Below are 20,151 nucleotides of genomic sequence, written 5' to 3'. Positions count from 1 at the left end.
AGGCTAATACCATTGTTTACATGTTAGTTTGAACATTCCCAGGAAAGCTTAGATGTGGATTGGTGTCTCCCAAAGTCCATTGTCAGTTAAGTGTTTCTTGATTGGGCATTTTCTGTGACTAGTCCTTTCTTAGGAAGCTTACCAAAAGCTTCACTGAGGCTACCTGGAATTAAATACATTTGAGATACAAGTATATAGCCCATATTCATAACTTCAACTACAAAAACAATACACATATACAGACAGCATAATCATAACCAGCAAATCATAACCTTGTCATAGACACCTCACTCAACAATCTTTGTACAATATTTGGTGACACTACAGGATCTTGGTTGCAACAATGATCTATACAGTCATAGTTTATATCGATAACGTTACACACACTAACATGGAGAAAGAGCAGACCTCACTCAGTCTAGCAGTCTGCCAAAGCTCACCCTCTTGCTCTCTCTTTTTCTCTCTCACATGCACATATGCCTTCAGAGCTCATGTCCTCCAGCAGAGGTAGCCAGGACACACAAACTGATACAGAAACACTCACATTCAGCACAAGACATTGCCTTCAACAAGAGACAGCAGAATAAGTTTATTATCAAATGTTCAAGATTCAAGTGATAGTGAGTAAGAAGACTGGAAACAAATGTTTACATATAAAACAAAATCATAACACATTTTCTAGAGTCTAAACTTAACTTAAAGAAGGAGAGAGTTTAAAATGACTTTATTCTGTCCTGTGCAAATTGGGAATACTCTTCATCAACCTCATTTTGAAACAGCACTTTTCCTCAATAGACCTCAAAATGCCTGAACAAACTAAGTAAATATCAGTATCCTCAACTTTAGACACAGGGAATGTGAGATAGAGAGAGGATAAAATGATTCATCAGGCGAGTGGCAGAGCCGGGAGGGGATCCCCCAGACCTGAACTCCAATAATTCTTTAGTAAAATATCATTGCAAAAATGAAAAGATGACAACAGATTAAAAAGACTCAAACACAGGTGCCATATGCTAATGTGAAGTTTTCATCCTTTCTTGTAGCTTTTGGACACATACAAATGAAAACACTTGTCTCACTAACCCACTGCAAAAAGACATTCTTATGCACTGGGATGTAGGCTCTGGCTTAGTTTAGAGAAGGAGTCAGATCTAGTGGATGGAGCAGGCATCCAGGCTGGGGAACCCCAAAGTTCATTGTACTCAGAGACAGTTTAACTGCCCATGGCTTGTCTCCCCCCACATACTACTTTTTTCCCTGCTGACTTCACATCTCTTTGATAACTTCATATGTAAACAGGCATCCATTGTGTTAGCTTACAATGTTTAATTTACATCTGACAGAGATAAGGTCAATACACATCTTTTGCCTGTTTTCTTCACTTCTGCTGGTGACTCAGTGGTACAGACTCAAGGAATGTGTTTTCATCGTATTTACATAAGTCATTACAGTTTATCTGTATGTACATTTCATAATAATACTAATGACCAGTGTGACCCCAGTTTTTATCTAAGGCTTCACATTATGATCTTTGGCGATTCGGAATGTGCATACCAGAATAAGAACATTCCTGTAATCTTCTTGTGAATTGGAAAGGAGTTTTGGGGTCATAACCTTATTGAATTAAGTTAGATTTTTTTGAATTACATTTAACATATTTGGAGTCCATCGTATTACAAGTGCAATTGTTTATGCGTTATTGTAGGACTATATGTAACTTTTCTAGGAGATGTGACTAATGTGAAAACTGGGGAAATGTTGTAACTTCTAGGCTATGCCTTCAGCACTGTTGTCATCATGTCTACTGTCCTCTTTGCCGTGGCCTGTTACTTCCAAATCATAGCTACCATACTGACAATGCCATCAGCTGCTGCCCACAAGAAGACTTTTTCCACCTGTGCCTCACACCTCTCAGTGGTCACTATCTATTTTAGGATCCTCGTTTTCATGTGTGCCCACCCTGCAGTGAAGTATGAGTCTAGCACAGGGGTAGGCAACCTATGGCACGGGTGCTGAAGGCGGCACACAAGCTGATTTTCAGTGGCACTCACATTGCCTGAGTTCTGGCCACCAGTTGGGGGGGCTCTGCATTTTAATTTTAAATGAAGCTTCTTAAACACTTTAGAAACCTTATTTACTTTAGATACAACAATAATTTAGTTATATATGTGGCAAACTCAGGACAATTAGCTACCAGGAGAGGGGTTAAAAGGCCTCTCCCTATCCATTGAGGGGAGATAGCCACGGAGAAACAAGGTTCAGCTGGAACAGGGGTTACCAGGGAACTAATTAGCTTCAGCTGGCCCCAATTGCTGGGGACCTTTTTAAACCCTCCCTGGCAGGGAAGCAGGGGAGAGGAGAGAAGCAGAGTAGCTGCCAGCAAGTAGGTGCAGCAGGACTCTGAAACTCTTCCTGCAAGGCAGATTGCACTCTCCCCAGAAGGAGAGAAAAACTGAGCAAGGGACTGACTGAGAAGGGATCGGCCAGACCCTGTGCGACCGTGAAGGGCTTTTGCTTTGCCCAAGCCTGTGGCTCCAAGGCAGCAAGGGACTGAGCCAGCAGAGGAGAAGCAGGTACTTTGCTACATATATTATAGTCTTATAGAACGAGACCTTCTAAAATGTTAAAATGTATTACTGGCATGCGAAACCTTAAGTTAGAGTGAATAAATGAAGACTCGGCACACCACTTCTGAAAGGTTGCCGACCCCTGGTCTAACATCAATAAAGTTATATGAGTCTTCTACTCGGTGACAATGCTGCTGCTGAATCCAATCATATACACACTGAGGAATATGTATGTGAAAAAGGCCCTAAGAAAAACATTCTTGAGGAACAAGGGTTAAGTTTTGGAATACCTAACCTTGCTTCCTCATCACTCCTCTCAATGTCCTGTTTCTCTCCTTTCCACCACTTATTCCTATCATCCTACACATCTTCCCCTCCATGATGCCTTCCATTGATGTAACAGAGAGACATAAGACATTTTCAAACATATCCAATGATTTTCAGTACCTCAATTTTGGGGTGCTCTTCTTGAGACACCTTAAAAGAGCCTGGTATTCAGAAGATTGATGATAAGTTGGGCACCCCAAAATCGAAGGCATCTGAAACTAGTTAGTGAATGTAGGACATAGTATCTTATAGAGGAATGACAGCTCTGCTATAGTTAAGGTTGACAGTTAACTGCTTTAACACATGATTTTTCTAAGTGTTTTAATACCTACATGCTTACTGAGATTGTCTTTAAAATTGCTGCACCTCAAAAGTCCCAGTGTAGGGTTAGCGGTCAAAATGTGGGGTTGTTAGAGCAAGAGGTTCCTGAGATGACATGAGATAAATAAGACTGGGACTTTTCAGCTTGGAAAAGAGATGACCAAGGTGGGATATGATAGAGGTCTATAAAATCATGACAGGTGTGGAGAAAGTAAATAAGGAAGTGTTATTTACTCCTTCTCATAACACAAGAACTAGCGATCATCACATGAAATGAATAGGCATCAGGTATAAAACAAACAAAAGGAAGTATTCTTCACACAATGAACAGTCAACCTGTGGAACTCTTTGCCAGAGGATGTTGTGAAGGCCAAGACTATAACAGAATCCAGAAAAGAGCTAGATAAATTCATGGAGGATAGATCCATCAATGGCTATTAGCCAGGATGTGCACGGATGGTGTCACTATCCTCTGTTCACCAGAAGCTGGGAATGGGCAACAAAGGATGGATCACTTGGTGATTGTGTGTTCTGTTCATTACCTCTGAAATATCATTGGCCACTGTCGGAAGACAGAATACTGGGTTAGATGGACCTTTGGTTTGACCCAGTATGGCTGTTCTTATGTTTCGTATGAGATAAAAGTCCCTGAAAAGTCATGAGATGGAATATTTTTTTTTGATTCTTCCAATATTTGTTCCTACACCTGGTGATCAAATCTTTGATACACTAACTTTGTATTTCCTGGTTTTCAGAGTTTTAAGTTTAGCCACTTTCCATATTCTGGAAGGGCAAGAGGCAACACTGAGAAACCTTAACTGTGTGTTAATGAAGTTTTTGGCATTTAGTAAATAAAGCTGGGGGAAAAGAGCTATGAGTAAATAAATAGAGCCACACCGTAGGCTAGTGTAAAATGATGTCACTGTATTGCAGTCCAGGGCCACGCAGAGGATTCAGGGGGCCTGGGGTAAAGCAATTTCGGGGGCCCCTTCCATTAAAAAATTGCAATACTATATTCTCATGGAGGCCCCTGCAGGGCCCGGGCAAATTGCTCCACTTACTCCCCCCCACAGGCAGCCCTGGGAAAAATAAACCTTCCACATCTCGGCACAAACCCAGTTTTGAGAAAACTTCTTTACAAGATATCACTGGTTCTCAGCATTAGCTAGTGCTAAAAAGCACTAAAGCTCATTAAAAGAGTTGGACAAATATTTTCTGTCAGAATTGTTTTTGGATCGAAAACTAGGGGTTTTTAAAGAGCAGAAAAAAATCACGGACAATGTCTGCTTTCCTTCAAAATTTGTTGTGGTTATTTTAATTGAAAAGCTGAAATTAGACTGCCAAAACCTGAAGATGGTTTGGGGTTTCAGAAGTGTGTGGCCAAATATTTCCTGTTTGCTGTGTTTGATTGTTTAAAGAAACAATAAAAAATTCTGCTTAAAAAAATCCAAAAGTTTTGAACCACCTCAGTTGTGACCAAACGTCTGAGCCCATCCAGTCAGAGATTTTTCCAGGTTTCTGATACTCTGCTGGCTTCCTTGACTCATATCTGTCTCCTTAACTTTGGGCTCATTTAGCTTAGAACATAAGAACAGTCATACTGGGTGAAACCAAAGGTCCATCCAGCCCAATATCCTGTCTACCGACAGTAGACAAAGCCAAGTGCCCCAGGGAGAGTGAACCTAACAGGTAAAGATCAAGTGATCTGTCCCCTGCCATCCATCTTCACCCTCTGACAAACAGAGGCTAGGGACACCATTCCTTACCCATCCTGGCTAACAGCCATTAATGGACTTAATCTCCATGCATTTATCTGTTTCCTAGAGAATGGCTCCAAGGGGTCCCTCACAAACTGGCGACAGATACTGTGGGTTTGTCTTTAGTATAGCTTATGTACGTACTCCACGAAGTGACCATTTGAGCTTGTTCCAGAATCTGGGATGAGCCTATGTTGTGAAAACTGACATGCCTCAAAATAGCACATGCATGTGAATGGACACAGGGTGCTAAAATTAAATTAACCCAGGGGTTCTCAAACTGGAGATCAGGACCCCTTAGGGAGTCACAAGGTTATTACTGTGGGTCGCGAGCTGTCAGCCTCCACTTCAAACCCCGCTTTGCCTCCAGCATTTATAATAGTGTTAAATATATAAAAAAGTGTTTTCAATTTATAAGGGGGGGGTCACACTCAGAGAACCATTGAATTAACCCCTCTGAAGCCTCAGGAAATGCAGGGAAGGGAGGGGAACTCTCTCTTGGTAGGGTTGGGAAGGAGGTAGGTGGTGTAGGATATTGCTCTTCTCATGTGATCCCTCCCCCAGTAGCTAATTTTAAATGAAGCTACGCTTCCCTGACATGAATCTTGCTATGGCACTGAAATTAAATATAGATCATAATTTGGTATTTGAGAAGCAAAAGGGATGGTAGCCCTAATGGAAATGCTAACAGCTTGGCTCTTCTGCAAGCCTCAAACTGCTGAATGAGCTTTAGGGTAGGGAAGGCTGTGCATCCCAAACAGGCTGGCCCAGCCCTCTATGTGACCCCCACCCATTTCTTGCCCCTCAACTGCCTGTCCCCCTCAGAATCCCCAATCCATCCTGCTCCTTGCCCCCTCACCGTCCCCCAGAGACCCTCCCCACAACCACCATCTGGGACACCACCCCTGCTCCTAGTCCTCTGACTGCTGCGACCCCTATCCACCCCCCCAAGTCCTGACAGATCCCCAGAACGCCCATGATCCAAACCCCTGTTCTCTGTCCCCTGACCGCCCCCCCAACCTCTGCCCCCTCCCTGTCCCCTGACTGTCCCCAGGACTCCTTGCCCTTTATCCAACCCCCCTGGCCCCAGCCTCTTACTCCCAGCTTCCCCCTCACCTGGAGCCTCAGCGTGTCCTATCCAGGAGCGTCCCTGAACAGCAGTTCAGTGCTAATCCTAACCCTAACCAATTGGAGCTCACAGCCCCATCCCCTTACCACACTGCTCCAAGCGGGGCAGAGCTCAGGCCCCACCAGAGCCATGCTGCACCGCTGTTCATGGATGCTCCTGGATATGACGCGCTGACTGAGGCTCCGGGAGAGGGGCGGAGGCAGGGTTGGGCCGAGGCCGGGGCGGGAACCTCACCGGTTCTCTTGGGGGCCCTTGTGGAGCCCGAGTCCTGGGGCAAATTTCCCCACTTGTTTCCCCCCGCCCCTGGGTTTTACTCATCCCTTCATAGCATGTTGGGGAAATGAGGTCAGCAATGACTCAGCAGATGACTTAATAGGTGACTAACATCCATTAATTTTGACTCCAATGCCTCACTTTACATTTTGGAAGCTTTGTGCTGAAGAAACTGGTGGGGTTGAGTTATTCATTTGGAGGCATTTTGTTGTTTCTTCCCCTGCCCCCACATGTATATATTTTAATATAAACACTGATTTCTGTCTGTGTGACAAGAAACAGGGGAGAGGTGAAGGGAAAGCACTCTATAATCTATGCCCCAATTTCCTATTTCTTATTTCCCCCAAATTCCTGTCTCTGACCATAGCACAATCTCACTCCTCACCCCTCCTATGGAGTACAAAATGCATGGAGCTGTAGGTGTTCATTTCAGGTATATCTGGTCCTGCTGAGAAGGAGGAGGTGGGAATGGGGACACAGGCAAGGCTCTGTGGTTTCAGAGCTGAGAACAGAACACTGGGAAACAGACTCTGCCGGCCTGTAGATCTATGGATATGCTTGCTTGGAACTAACCCCAATAAACATTGCATTGCCTGCACTTCAGACTTCTGGTCTTCTGCTTTCTGTCTGCATGACAAGAACCAGAGGAAGGGTGAAGGGAAAGCCCTCTAAGACTCCTATCTTCCCTCAGTTCATAAATCATACTAGGGCTTAGGTGTCTGGCCACACGGAGTGAGTCAGCGGTGGACGTGCTCAGACCAAACAAAATTAATTAATTTATTACTGAAATAATTCAACAATCATAAAGTTTCCAGGGTGTTTTCAGTACAAAGTACATGAGATATATGCTACTAAACTTTCACAGCAATGTCTCATGAGTCTAGAATGATCTCACAAGAACAGAGTCATGGATGGAATGGTGCCTCTCTTGTGGATGTGGTGGCTAGGAATATTTTAAACCCTTAGATTGGGTGAGTGGGATTATTGTAATAAATCAATGTCTTTGGCGAGTGGGAATGGCCAGGTACACTGCCATAATGGATGGGAATGTCTTTGGTTGGTATCTATGCTAAATGGGAATGCACCAGACTTGGGGCTGAGGTAACTGAAGAAAAAGTCAAGTTCCCTCCATCCCTACTCTGAATCCTGGTGCTCAATCAGTTGCCAAATAATTTAGGGAGACTTTTTTTTTTGGCAACACATTGTTGCATTCACAGAAAGAACTGGCTCCCTCTTCATGGCTATTTCCTACTCCTTCCCACGGCTTTCTTGAAGGTGGCTTGCACATCCTTGTTCCTGAGGCTGTAGATCATTGGGTTCAGCATGGGTGTGACCACGGTGTAAAACACAGAGATCACTTTCCCAGTGTCCATGGAGTAGCTGGAGGAGGGGTGGAGGTAGGTGAAGAAACCTGGGCCATAAAACAGCAGGACAGTGAGGAGGTGGGAAGCACAAGTTGAGAAGGTTTTGCATCTGCCCTGGGTTGAGCGGATTTTCATGATGGTGGATAGTATGTAAGCGTATGATGTGGAAATCAACAGGAAGCAACTTCCACCTACTACTCCACTGAGCAGAAAAACCAACACCTCATTAAAATAGGTGTCCATGCAGGCCAATTTGATCAAAGGAGGAATCTCACAGAAGAAGTGGTTGATTTCATTGGGACCACAGAAAGGTAGCCTGGCTATGAAGAATGTATGTAACATTGAGTAGACAAAACCACCTATCCATATAGCAATGGCATAGCACATACAAGTCCTGTGGTTCATGATGGTTGCATAGTGCAAAGGCTGGCATATTGCCATGTAGCGGTCATAAGCCATCAGGGCAAGAAGAAAAGATTCAGATCCAGCAAAGGAGATGAGAAAATACAGCTGGGCCATGCAACTGGAGAAGGAAAGAGATTTAATCTTGGCAACCAATGTCACTAGCATATTGGGGAGAGTGACAGAAGAGTATGAGATGTCTAAGAGAGACAAGTTGACCAGAAAAAAGTACATAGGAGTATGGAGAGTGGTATCCACCCAGATAGCCAAGCAAATGGAGAGGTTGCCAGCCAAGGTCAGCAGATAGATAATCAGGAAGCACATGAAGAGTAACGGCTGCATTTCTGGGAAGCTCGAGAGGCCCAGGAGTCTGAATTCTGTCACTGTGCTTTGATTGTCCATGTTTGTCACTTTACCTGTATGCGGGAACAAATAAGGTGAATATACTCAGTTGAAAACAACATGTGGATAATACAAGACGGTAGAACGGAGAAAGAGTATATGTATGCTAAACATACGATCCACCATCTCTTTCTTTTCAGACCACATTCTGTAGTTCAGGGAACATTTCTGTCTATCAAGCTCTTTCGAACATAAGTAAGCCTTAAGCACTAATGTTTATTATTAATTATTATTCTTATTACTTCCAGATATATTCCCATGTAACAACCTAAATAATAACTTGATGCTCAATATTTATTCTGGCTGCACAGTTCTAATTTACATCAGTCCATCATGGAAATTCAGCAGCTACCCAAAGTTTATATTCTCTGTTTCAATTTTTTTCCATCTTAATGACAGATTCTTTTAAAATAAAGGTTTAAAGTTTCTGTTAAAATGGTAACTTCTTATCAGGGCTGGTGGAAATTTTTCTGCTCAAAAAAATGTACAAGCACATGCTGGAATCCATCTTGATTCAGGAGAGAAAGTGCGTGCCTAAAGTTAAACAAATGTTTAGGTGTCTTCCTCAGCATGGATGGATGAATTCCTGATTCCCCGGGCAACCTGGGCAGCAGTGACCCTGAGATGGTTGAGTTCAGGATCCTCACAAAAGGAAGAAAGGAGAGTAGCAAAATAGGGACCCTGGACTTCAGAAAAGCAGACTTTGATTCCCTTAGGGAACTGTTGGGCAGGATCCCCTGGGTGGCTAATATAAGGGGGAAAGGAATCCAGGAAAGCTGGCTGTATTTTTAAGAAGCCTCATTGAAGGTGCAGGAACAATATGACAGATGTTTTTAAAAAAGCTGAAGTAGTCAGTGCTTTTTTTGCCTTGCTCTTCACAGACAAGGTCAGCTTAGACACTGTTGTCCTGGGCAACACAGGATGGAGAGAAAGTGAGCAGCCCTCAGTGGTGAAAGAACAGGTTAAGGACTATTTAGAAAAGCTGGACATATACAAGTTCATGGGTTCAGATCTAATGCATCTGAGAGTGCTGAGGGAATTGGCTGATGTGATTGCAGAGCCATTGCCCATTATCTTTGAAAACTCGTGGTGATCGGGGGAGGTCCTAGACAATTGGAAAAAGGCAAATATCATGCCTATATTTAAAAAAGGAAAGAAGGAGAACCCAGGAAACTACAGCTTCACCTCAGTCCATGGACCAGATCCTCATGGAAACCATTTTGAAGCACTTGGAGGAGAGGAAGATGATCACGAACAGTCAACATGGATTCACCAAGAGCAAGTCATGCCTGACCAACCTGATTGCCTTCTATGATGAGATAACTGGGTCTGTAGATATGGGGAAAGAAGTGGACGTGATATATCTTGACTTTAACAAAGCTTTCGATACAGTCTCCTACAATATTCTTGCCAGCAAGTTATATAAGAATGGATTGGATGAATGGACTATGAGATAGATAGAAAAATGGTTAGACTGTCAGGCTCAATGAGTAGTAATGAATGGCTTGATATCTAGCTGGCAGCCGGTATCAAGCAGAGTGCCCCAGGGGTTGGTCCTGGGGCCAGTTTTCTACAACATCTTCATTAATTATCTGGTTGACGGGATGGATTGCAGCCTCAGAAAATTCGCAGATGACACTAAGGTGGGTGAAGAGGTAGATATGCTGGAGGGTAGGGATAGGGTCCAGAGTGACCTAGACAAATTGGAGGATTGGGCCAAAAGAAATCTGATAAGGTTCAAAGAGGACAAGTGCAGACTCCTGCACTTAGAATGGAAGAATCCCATGCACTGCTACAGACTGGGGACCGACTGGCTAAGCAGCAGTTCTGCAGAAAAGGACTTGGGGATGTGCCCTTGTTGCCCAGAAGGCTAACGGCATATTGGGCTGCATTAGTAGGAGCATTGCCAGCAGATCGAGGGAAGTAATTATGCCCCTCTCTTCGGCAGAGGTGAGGCCACATCCGGAACATTGCATCCAGTTTTGGGCCCCCCACTTCACAAAGGATGTGGACATATTGGAGTGAGTTCACCAGAGGGCAACAAAAATGATTAGGGGGTTGGGACACATAATTTACGAGGAAAGGCTGAAGGAACCAAGCTCGTTTAGTCTGCAGAAGAGAAGAGTGAGGGAGGATTTGATGTCAGCCTTCAACTACCTGAAGGGGGGTTCCAAAGTGGATGGAGCTCAGCTGTTCTCAGTGGTGGCAGATGACAAACATGGAACAATGGTCTCAAGCTGCAGTAGGAGAGGTCAGGTTGGATATTAGAAAACACTATTTCACTAGGAGGGTGGTGAAGCTTTGTTATGGGTTACCTAGGGATGTGTTGGAATCTCCATCCTTTGAGGTTTTTAAGGCCTGTCTTGACAAAACCTTGGCTGGGATGATTTAGTTGGTGTTGGTGCTGCTTTGAGCAGGGAGTTCAACTAGATGACCTCCTGAGGTCTCTTCCAGTCCTAATCTTCTATGATTCCTTTAGTTCCCTTTGAAAATTTCTCAGCATTGGTACCTCACTTTGCCATCTGTACAGTGGGATTTACCATTTCACACCTTGCAGAAATAAATCTAAACATTAATGGAAATTCTAAACTTGTTTTGTCTTTGAAATTCAAATTTTAATCCCTTCCTATGTGAAAATTGTTTCCATCTTACTTTTGAGAAAGAGAGATTTATTTCTTCTTTGTTCCTTTAAAAATGTTTTTAAAATCCTTTCACATGCACAGAATATTTTTTATTACACTGAAAATGTAAAACATGGAAAATCACACCATAAAGACAAATAAATGAATTAACAAAAATCTTTCAAATTATGCATTTCCTCACAATGTTTTCTATTTTTTGATAAGCTCTAGTTAATTCATAAAATATTTTAAATATGTTCAGATAAATCAATGGGAAAATCAAACAGATTTTTCAGAGTTTGTAAAGCAAAGCACCTATACGTCTTTGCATGACTGGGTTCTTAAATACATATTCTCTGCAAAATTATGAACTGCACTTGTACTCCTTCTTCAAATCTATTATTTTTCATCCCACGCTGTACTTTTTTTGTCAATGAAACTATAAATGAAATATTAACTACTGTCTGTTCTTTTCACAGAGAAAGGATAGACACTGTTCTGCACCTAGGTGTTTTCATGCTGGGTGTCACGTATCCCGATATTAAAAAAGTTGTTTCTTTCTGATATGCACTTACCTACCTGCTCCATTCATCATGCGCTTTCCATGAGGCAGCAGATCTGCAGAAGAAAACAGACCTTGAAAAATTCAGTTTCTGAAAACTTCTGCTGGTTGTCCATTCTCTCAAGTCTTGGAGATGTTCTAATTGGTCTCCTCACCTTTCTGATGATACAGATTGCTGCAGGATACTTGTTCTGCTTAATCTGCAAAAAGTTGATCCAAGGAGCATTTATAAATTACAGACCCACAGACATAAGTGATGATTTAGACTCCCTTGAGTATCTTGCCCATTCTCTTGACTCAGTAGAAGGATTGTTTCCTACAGAATCCTCATGTGCTTTCTCCTACCTAATTTTAAATGGTAACAACCTTGATCATGTAACTTTCTAAGGTTTCCCAGTGGACATTGTTAAAAAGTTAGTGGTATTTCACCATCAAGGCCTTGAGCTTTCTTTTCATTGAAGTCTACAGCATATCTTCCAGTGCTTTGAACCTGAGAAGGAACATACCTGGGGTTGTGGTTAAAGTACTGGAGTGAAGCTCTGAAAACCTTACCTCAAATTCTATCCATCTGAAGCAGATCCTCTTTGTGTCTTTGAACAAGTCACTCAGGCAGATTTGTAAAGGTATTTAGGCATCTAGTGGGATTTCAAAAGTAACTAGGTGCCAAACACCCATTGGAACCAATGAGATTTAGGCACCTGGATGCTATTGAAAATCCCTCCAAGTACCCAAATACCTTCTGTGCCTTGGTTTACCCATCTTTACAATGGTGACAATCATCTTTCCTTTCTTTCTTATTTATTTGGACTGGTATTTTTTAAGGACTCTAAGGGAGTTAAGCACTCAGCTCTTTTTACAGTTATATGCTCTATCTTAACCACAAGTAATAAGCTCAGTGAAGGAATTTCTGCGTGAAAATCTCTAGTTTGTGCTTTGAAGTTGGTCAGAAGTAGATGATTTTAACGATTCTTTCTGACCCCAAAATGTATGCATCCACAAAATCTAATTTATTTTCAATAGCAGTTGGGCACTTAACTGCCCTAAATGTCTTTGATAAATCTTAGATTAGAAGGTTTTTGGAATATATAAAATATGTATATACAATGACTAGGAGAATGGACTCCTGACTTCATTTCGGACTTTTAAGTGTATATAATAAAGAATAAATGTTTCTTTCACTAGATGTTTATTTCTCTGTCAGCAGATCTATATCTGTGCCAACAGATGGTGGCTACATTCTTTTTGTTATCTGGGGAAATTTCCTTAGGCTAAAGTTTCCAGACATGAAGATCTACAGTTAAGGATCCAGGTGCTTAAGTGACTCACAACATGACTCAGTCACCTAAATCCTTGTTTTAGCATTCACTGCAACTCAAAACTCTGGTCAAAAACTTGGAGCCTATGTTTTCAGGTCAAATTTCCCTAGGCATCTCTGTTTCTGCCACTGGGTATGGGCAGTCCTGGCTCAGTCTAGGAGTTCAGACACTTAACTCTCACATAAGCCCCAGTATGATAGGTGAACTGTCATAAGATAGGCAGGCAAAGACCTATTTAGTGTGCAGGACCTGATCCAATAGGCATGCTCAGCATAAAGTATTAAATAAAGCTTTCATTTTAACAGCATCTCTTGTTCCCTTTCCCTTTAGCTGAGGAGAGTTTATAGAAGAAGAAAAAAACACCTCTTGTTTGACAGTCTCGCAGATGGTATCAAAGATGGTAATAACTGTCCTTTTCAGTAAAATAAAAGAAGTTGGTTGAGATGAGCTGGAGGTATTTTTATTGCTGCTCTGTTAATGTCCTTTCAATGCAGATAACCTATGGGATTCATCTGGAGCTGGTTGAGGTGTTGGACTCATCTGTGTCCCTTTCTCTGGCCTGGTCTGGTCCAGACATCTCTCAGGATGAGGACAAAGGAAGCCCAAGGTCCCAGAAGATAGTAGGGGTGACAACTATGATGATGACGCTTGCTCCAGTAGCCTGTGTCCATTCTTCCTTACCTCCACCTTCTTTAAGGACTCAGAAAGGAGAACAATGGGTGGAATAGCCCATCCTTTTATTATTTTGTCCACCAATTAGGCCTAATATCCAACACACCAATTTTGGTTCAGTAATTTATGGCTCCATATCTCTTGTTTTTAGAAAGCATGATTTCAGCAGTCCGTGACATATCAACAAGAGCTTTTTGTTTAGACTAATTCAGTCTTTCTGTCTCCCTTTCAAACCTTCTCCCATCAGAGTTTGTTATTATAGGTTATTGTGATATCTTATGAACTTTCATATAATTTTTACAGTTATGGTCAAAGTTAGGGTAAATTTTTAGCCCCAGTTTTCATAACAAGGTTCAACTCCCTGCTCTCCCTGAAAGGAAAAACAAAGATCTGAGCCAGGGTCTCTCACACCTTTCAGGTCAGTGTGCTAACCACTGAGATATGGGATATTCCAATGGACAGCTCTCCTGTTGAAGCTGTTCCACTGTGCGCTAAATAAATGAAGAGTCACTGGCCCAGAAAGAAACTGTCAATATGGATGATTTGATAGCTTGATGGTTTGGGGCTTCATCTCTGAGATGGGAGACCTGGAGTCTAGTCTAGTTTTCCTGCTTCAGTGACAGTGGAGCAGCTTCAACCGTAGAGACTGAGGGAGGTCTACATTAGAATATTACACAGGTCAGTGGTTTGGCCACACTTCCAAGAGTTGGGACACCCCTGTATAAATACTTTCTCCCCTCAGGCATAGGGAGACTGTAACACTCTGTGCCCCAAAGCAACACCCTGGCACCCCCACATTCACCATTGTCATATAATTATGATATGGTTTGTACAAAAGATGCCTTCTGAGGTATAATTCTAAAAGTCTTGATCTATTGAACATAAATATCCTGTTGGATTGTATGTGCTGTCATTGTACATGAAGTTATGAAGTTTTGTGTGCTACTGAAAGATGTTGTGAAGTTGGAAAAACCCACCACTAGCCTTTCAGATACAACTGTACTAATGGACCAGCAACAAAGACAATGGACCATGGAAGAGCTTAGCCTCACCTGTGGATGCTTCAGTCAGCCTATTGACAATGCCTGTCATGTCTCATTGGTAGCAGGCAAGGGCTTGTGACGAGATCATATGATGCTGAACTCCATTTTGGTATCTATATTTTTCCATAAACTGGGCTGGGAAATTGGCTTGAAACCAAGGGATTTCTTCCATATGGAATAAACTATAAAGGGAGAAAGTGACATCACCACAGTAGCCCACTCCCCACACAAGAGAACAGTTGGAAACACCTGAGGAAAGAAGACTGGACTTGGAGAAGTACTGGTACCAGGCTAAACGGTTTTTCTAGCCTGTGTATGTAAGCTTGATGGACTGTTGTACTATTTAACAGGACGAGACATTGCTTGATTCACATCATCATTTTTGCATGCACTTGTGGGATCATAGATCTGGATGAATTTCAGGGTGCTGTTTCGGTTCAATCAGAGATAAAGCACCCCGATACATGATGACTTCAAATGGCATGAGACAATTTTCGAAGACCATTCCTTGAAATCGATTACTTTCTGATCGAGAGACGATGCATCATGCAGGATATTTCAGTAGTGCCATCATTCAATATGGGTAGCAATCATTGCCTACTGAGAACCAGACTCATGTTCATTGTGAAGGTGGAGAAAAAGGTGCTGTGTATGGTGAACAGGAGGCACCAGCCAGTAGCTTTCGATGAGGCAATCCTGAAGGAAAAGATTTATAGGGAAGATGGAGTCTCCTGGATGACTGTAATGACAATTCTAATATGTATTCATTATCTACTGCCTTGTTTTCATTTGTTATGCTTACATTTTTGTTTCTGTTTTAACAGCAACTTTCACTGCCCCTTTGAGGCAAGATGAGGCTTTTGACGAATGTTTTCTTCTTTCAAAAATGGGAAATGGTGGCTTTTTTGGCAACTGAGTAAAACTTTTTTAACAACTCCTAGTTTTGATCCACTGGAGTGTGCAGCTCCCCCCCCCCCCGACCCCCATCCGTAGCTCTGCTTTACCATGTTATAGCCTAATTTGTGTTATATTGGATCTCATTATATCGGGGTAGAGGTGTATATATTAAAAACAATAAAAGAACCCAAGCTTATGCTATAAGCTTATCAGAGATCACCCCGACTCCATCAGGGGCTCTGGCTGGAGCAATCCTTCCAAACCCCATCCAAGGGGTTTCCTTGTGGATTCAAATTCATCACAGCTTCAGCTCAGAACAAGCTTCCAGGCATATATGAAGCATCAGTAGACCCAGTCCTTCCAACCTTACCCTAAGAATTGGGGCCCTCCAGGGACCATGGGTCCTGTCCATTTGCTGGATCAGGAAGAAGGCCCTGAGCCAGTTTAAAACCAGGCTATTTATCCAAAAATCCTATTTGTCTGCTGGTCCCTGGAGAATCCAATTTGAACTAGTGTATCTGAACCTCTCCGGGGATGGTCTCCAAGGGCTGAGAACAGAGGAATTACATGAGATCCTAGAAGAGCAACACACAATTCCACCACAGCATACACACTACTGTATTTTAATGCAATGGAAGATATTAAAGCTAAGTCAATAAGCGTTTGTCTTAATTCCATAGGGTTTGTCTAGCACATTGCGAGATAGTGTCGGACTGTCACAGCAACACAATGGCTGATGGCATCCAGTGATGGCCATTGCAAGGCCGGGCCCATTAGAGGGGATGACTGGAACAACTCACACATACCTGGGATTTTCAAGGAGCCAAAGGAAATTAGGTGTCCAAATTTAATATAATCCCTTATGATTCCTTGGAATTCCCAGCCAAAATTAGCACTGGCCACTCTTAGTTCCCTTGGGCCCCTTGGAAAATCCAGCAGTCACAAAAGCAAGCATTAAATAATGTCCTGATGCCATTATGTAGATTGGCAGGACCACAACATGCTGATTTTTATTTTTCCTGCTGGGTGCTCTATCCCCACTCTGCCCCAAGACCCTCCCCCCACTCCACCCCTTACCTTGAGGCCCTGCCCTTGATCCACCTCTTTCCACCCACCTCCCCAAGGACCCACTCTGTTTGTTCACTTGTGTTTTTGTTGTTGTTCAGTTGTTTTTCTCACCACATATTTTACTCAGACATCTGACACACAGAGGGGAGGAAATCTGCCTCTGTTAAAGATTCACTGCTTCACGCCCCTTCTATTGAGTGACAGACCGATGCTAACACATTGCTGTATAACTCAAAAGTCTGACATAAACTTTGGAGAAAAGATCTCTGATTTACAGATTCAGCCACCCAACTCTTCAGATTTTGACCTTCATCAGCATGAAGGATTCTTAAAGTAGGAGTAAAATATTACTTAAGATTGCATACAAGTCCTCTGTTATTGCATCTCAAATGTTGTTATTAATATTTGTATTACAGTAACAGTAAGAAACCCCAACTAACCGAAAGTTCCCAGCCGGTTGTATTATTAGTCCCATTTCAGAGATGGAACAATGAGACACAGAGAAATTAGATCAACTCTACCTCCCCACCCACCAGACCACACTTCCCTCCCATGAGTCCAGATTTCTAGTCCCTCTCCCAAGCACTAAGGACTGTTATAGGACAGGCAGTACTTATGTTTCAGGAAACATATCTCTTTGGGTCTGATTCCTCTTGACACTTTAATAATTCTTTTCTATTCTATTCAAGTTCTCCTTACGGAATGAGAGTCAGGACTCCTGGGTTCTACCCCCGCACGCCCACAGCTGTGGGGTGGAAGAAGAGCAGGATCTAATGGGTTAGAGGAAGAGGGCTGGGAGTCAGGACTCCTGGGTTCTATGCACAGCTATTGGAAAAGAGTGTAGTCTAGTGGGTTAGATCAGGGACCTGGGATTCAAGATGCCTGAGTTCTCCTCCTTGGGTCAATACCCTCTCATCTGATCAATGCAAAGATGTCTTGCTCCTCTATTAAGCATAATACAATCCAGCTTAAAAACCCTAGTGAACTGTGGGGTGTGTTATTGTTTGTGATCAGCATTTCTAAACTTAGTGCTGGTGTGCAAACCTTCGGGAGAGTCCATCCCTGCACGCTAATCTCACCCACATGAAATAGCTCAGCCAGCGCATCAGCCTCAGGAGAGAGAGAATTTGATTTGTGCTGTTTTGAAGATCTTCTGCCTGCACATCAGTAGAAAGAGCCCATGGCTGCTTCTTCCATCAGGATATTACCAGATACACTGGCATACAATGGGTTAAATCCCCTCCTCTCTTCACCCAGCCTGCTTACCTCTGCAGAAGCTAAGAGCAACTACATAGCAGGGTAGAACCTCATACAAACGGATCTATGTCTCGCCATACCCCTCTCTCACGCTCGCTCACTCTCTCTCCTTGTATCTCAGGCATGTGTTCCAAACATTGATGGCTCTTCTCTGAACCCCCTCCAATTTTCTCAACTTGTTGGCACCAGAAGTGGACACCATATTCCAGCAGCAGCTGCACCTGTGCCAAGTACACAGGTAAAATTTTTGTCATATATAGTTGCTTTTCAGTGAGGGAGTTATTATTTTTTTAAAGTTGCTTGTGCTTCCCCTGTAAGCCAGGCTCTTATTTTATCATGACTGTGGGCTTCTGTTTCAGTTGTGAGCTTGTGGTCTTTTGGGCATTTAGTAAAATATTCTTAAACAATACCCTGTGATCAGTCACATTTTTTTATGTTCATTCTTTCTCCCAGCTGATTTGACTTATGATTATTTTCAGCATTGTGCAACTGGCCTTTTTAACGCATGATAGATAGATAGATTAGATTGATCGATCGATCATTGGTCTGGATTTTATTCTGCTTGCACATTGTAAATTGGCCCTTTTAATGCACGATAGATAGATATTGGGTACCGAAGCTGATTTAAAGAACAGGTTACAAATCTTAGTTAATAGTTCTGCAACTTCACATTTGAGTTCTTTCAGAACTCTTGGGTGAATGCCATCTGGTCCCGGTGACTTGTTAATGTTGAGTTTATCAATTAATTCCAAAACTTCCTCTAGTGACACTTCAGTCTGTGACAGTTCCTCAGATTTGTCACCTACAAAAGCCAGGTCAGGTTTGGGAATCTCCCTAACATCCTCAGCCATGAAGACTGAAGCAAGGAATCCGCTTACTTTCTCTGCAATGACTTTATCGTCTTTAAGTGCTCCTTTTGTATCTCGATCATCAAGGGGCCCCATTGGTTGTTTAGCAGGCTTCCTGCTTCTGATGGACTTAAAAAACATTTTGTTATTACCTTTGGAGTTTTTGGCTAGCCATTCTTCAAACTCCTCTTTGGCTTTTCTTATTACACTCTTGCACTTAATTTGGCAGTGTTTATGCTCCTTTCTATTTGCCTCACTAGGATTTGACATCCACTTTTTAAAGGAAGTATTTTTATCTCTCACTGCTTCTTTTACATGGTGGTTAAGCTATGGTGGCTCTATTTTAGTTCTTTTACTGTGTTTCTTAATTTGGGGTATACATTAAAGTTGGGAGTCTATTATGGTGTCTTTAAAAAGCGCTGATGCAGCTTGCAGGGATTTCACTTTAGTCACTGTATCTTTTAACTTCTGTTTAACTAACCCCCTCATTTTTGCATAGTTCCCCCTTTTGAAATTAAATGCCACAGTGTTGGACCATTGAGATGTTCTTCCCACCACAGGAATGTTGAATGCTCTTGTGTTATGGTCACTATTTGCAAGAGGTCCTGCTATAGTTACCTCTTGGACCAGCTCCTGTGCTCCACTCAGGATTAAATCCAGAGTTGTCTCTCCCCTTGTGGGTTTCAGTACCAGCTGCTCCATAAAGCAGTCATTTAAAGTATCGAGAAATTTTATTTCTGCATTTCATCCTGAAGTGAAATGTTCCCAGTCAATATGGGGATAATTGAAATTCCCCACTATTATTGGGTTCTTAATTTTGATAGCCTTTCTAATTTCCCTTAGCATTTCATCGTCATTGTTACTGTCCTGGTCAGGTGGTCAATAATAGAACCCTAATGTTATATTTTTATTAGAGCATGAAATTTCTACCCATAGAGATTCTATGGAACGTGTGGATTCGCCTAAGATTTTTACTTCATTTGAATCTACATTTTCTTTCACATATAGTGCCACTCCCTCCAAACCCCCGCCCGACCTGTTCTATCCTTCCGATATATTTTGTACCCCGGAATGATTGTGTCCCATTGATTGCTCTCAATCTACCAGGTTGCTGTCATGCCTATTATATCAAAATCCTCCTTTATCACAAGGCACTCTAGTTCATCCATCTTATTATTTAGACCATAGCTTATGTTACTCCAATTGAAATATTTAGTGATTACATAGGGTTTTTTTTCGCTACACATAATTGCTAGTTGTTCATTATTGATAGCTGCAATGATAGCATTAAGGAGCTGTTCATCTATCGATCGATCTATCTGTCA

At 42.3% G+C, this 20,151-nt stretch overlaps 1 protein-coding gene across 1 annotated transcript; it reads right to left on the bottom strand.

The window, feature by feature from the left end:
* Nucleotides 1-7,615: 7,615 nt before the first annotated feature.
* LOC127030817 (olfactory receptor 1019-like) lies at nt 7,616-8,542 on the bottom strand. Its single transcript, XM_050917546.1, has one exon. It carries the CDS (start codon nt 8,540-8,542, stop codon nt 7,616-7,618), a length of 927 nt encoding a protein of 308 aa, XP_050773503.1.
* Between the last annotated feature and the right edge of the window lie 11,609 nt (nt 8,543-20,151).

Source organism: Gopherus flavomarginatus, chromosome 11 (genome assembly GCF_025201925.1).
Source record: "Gopherus flavomarginatus isolate rGopFla2 chromosome 11, rGopFla2.mat.asm, whole genome shotgun sequence".
Taxonomy (NCBI): domain Eukaryota; kingdom Metazoa; phylum Chordata; order Testudines; family Testudinidae; genus Gopherus; species Gopherus flavomarginatus.
This window is presented reverse-complemented; position numbering and strand designations above follow the sequence as displayed.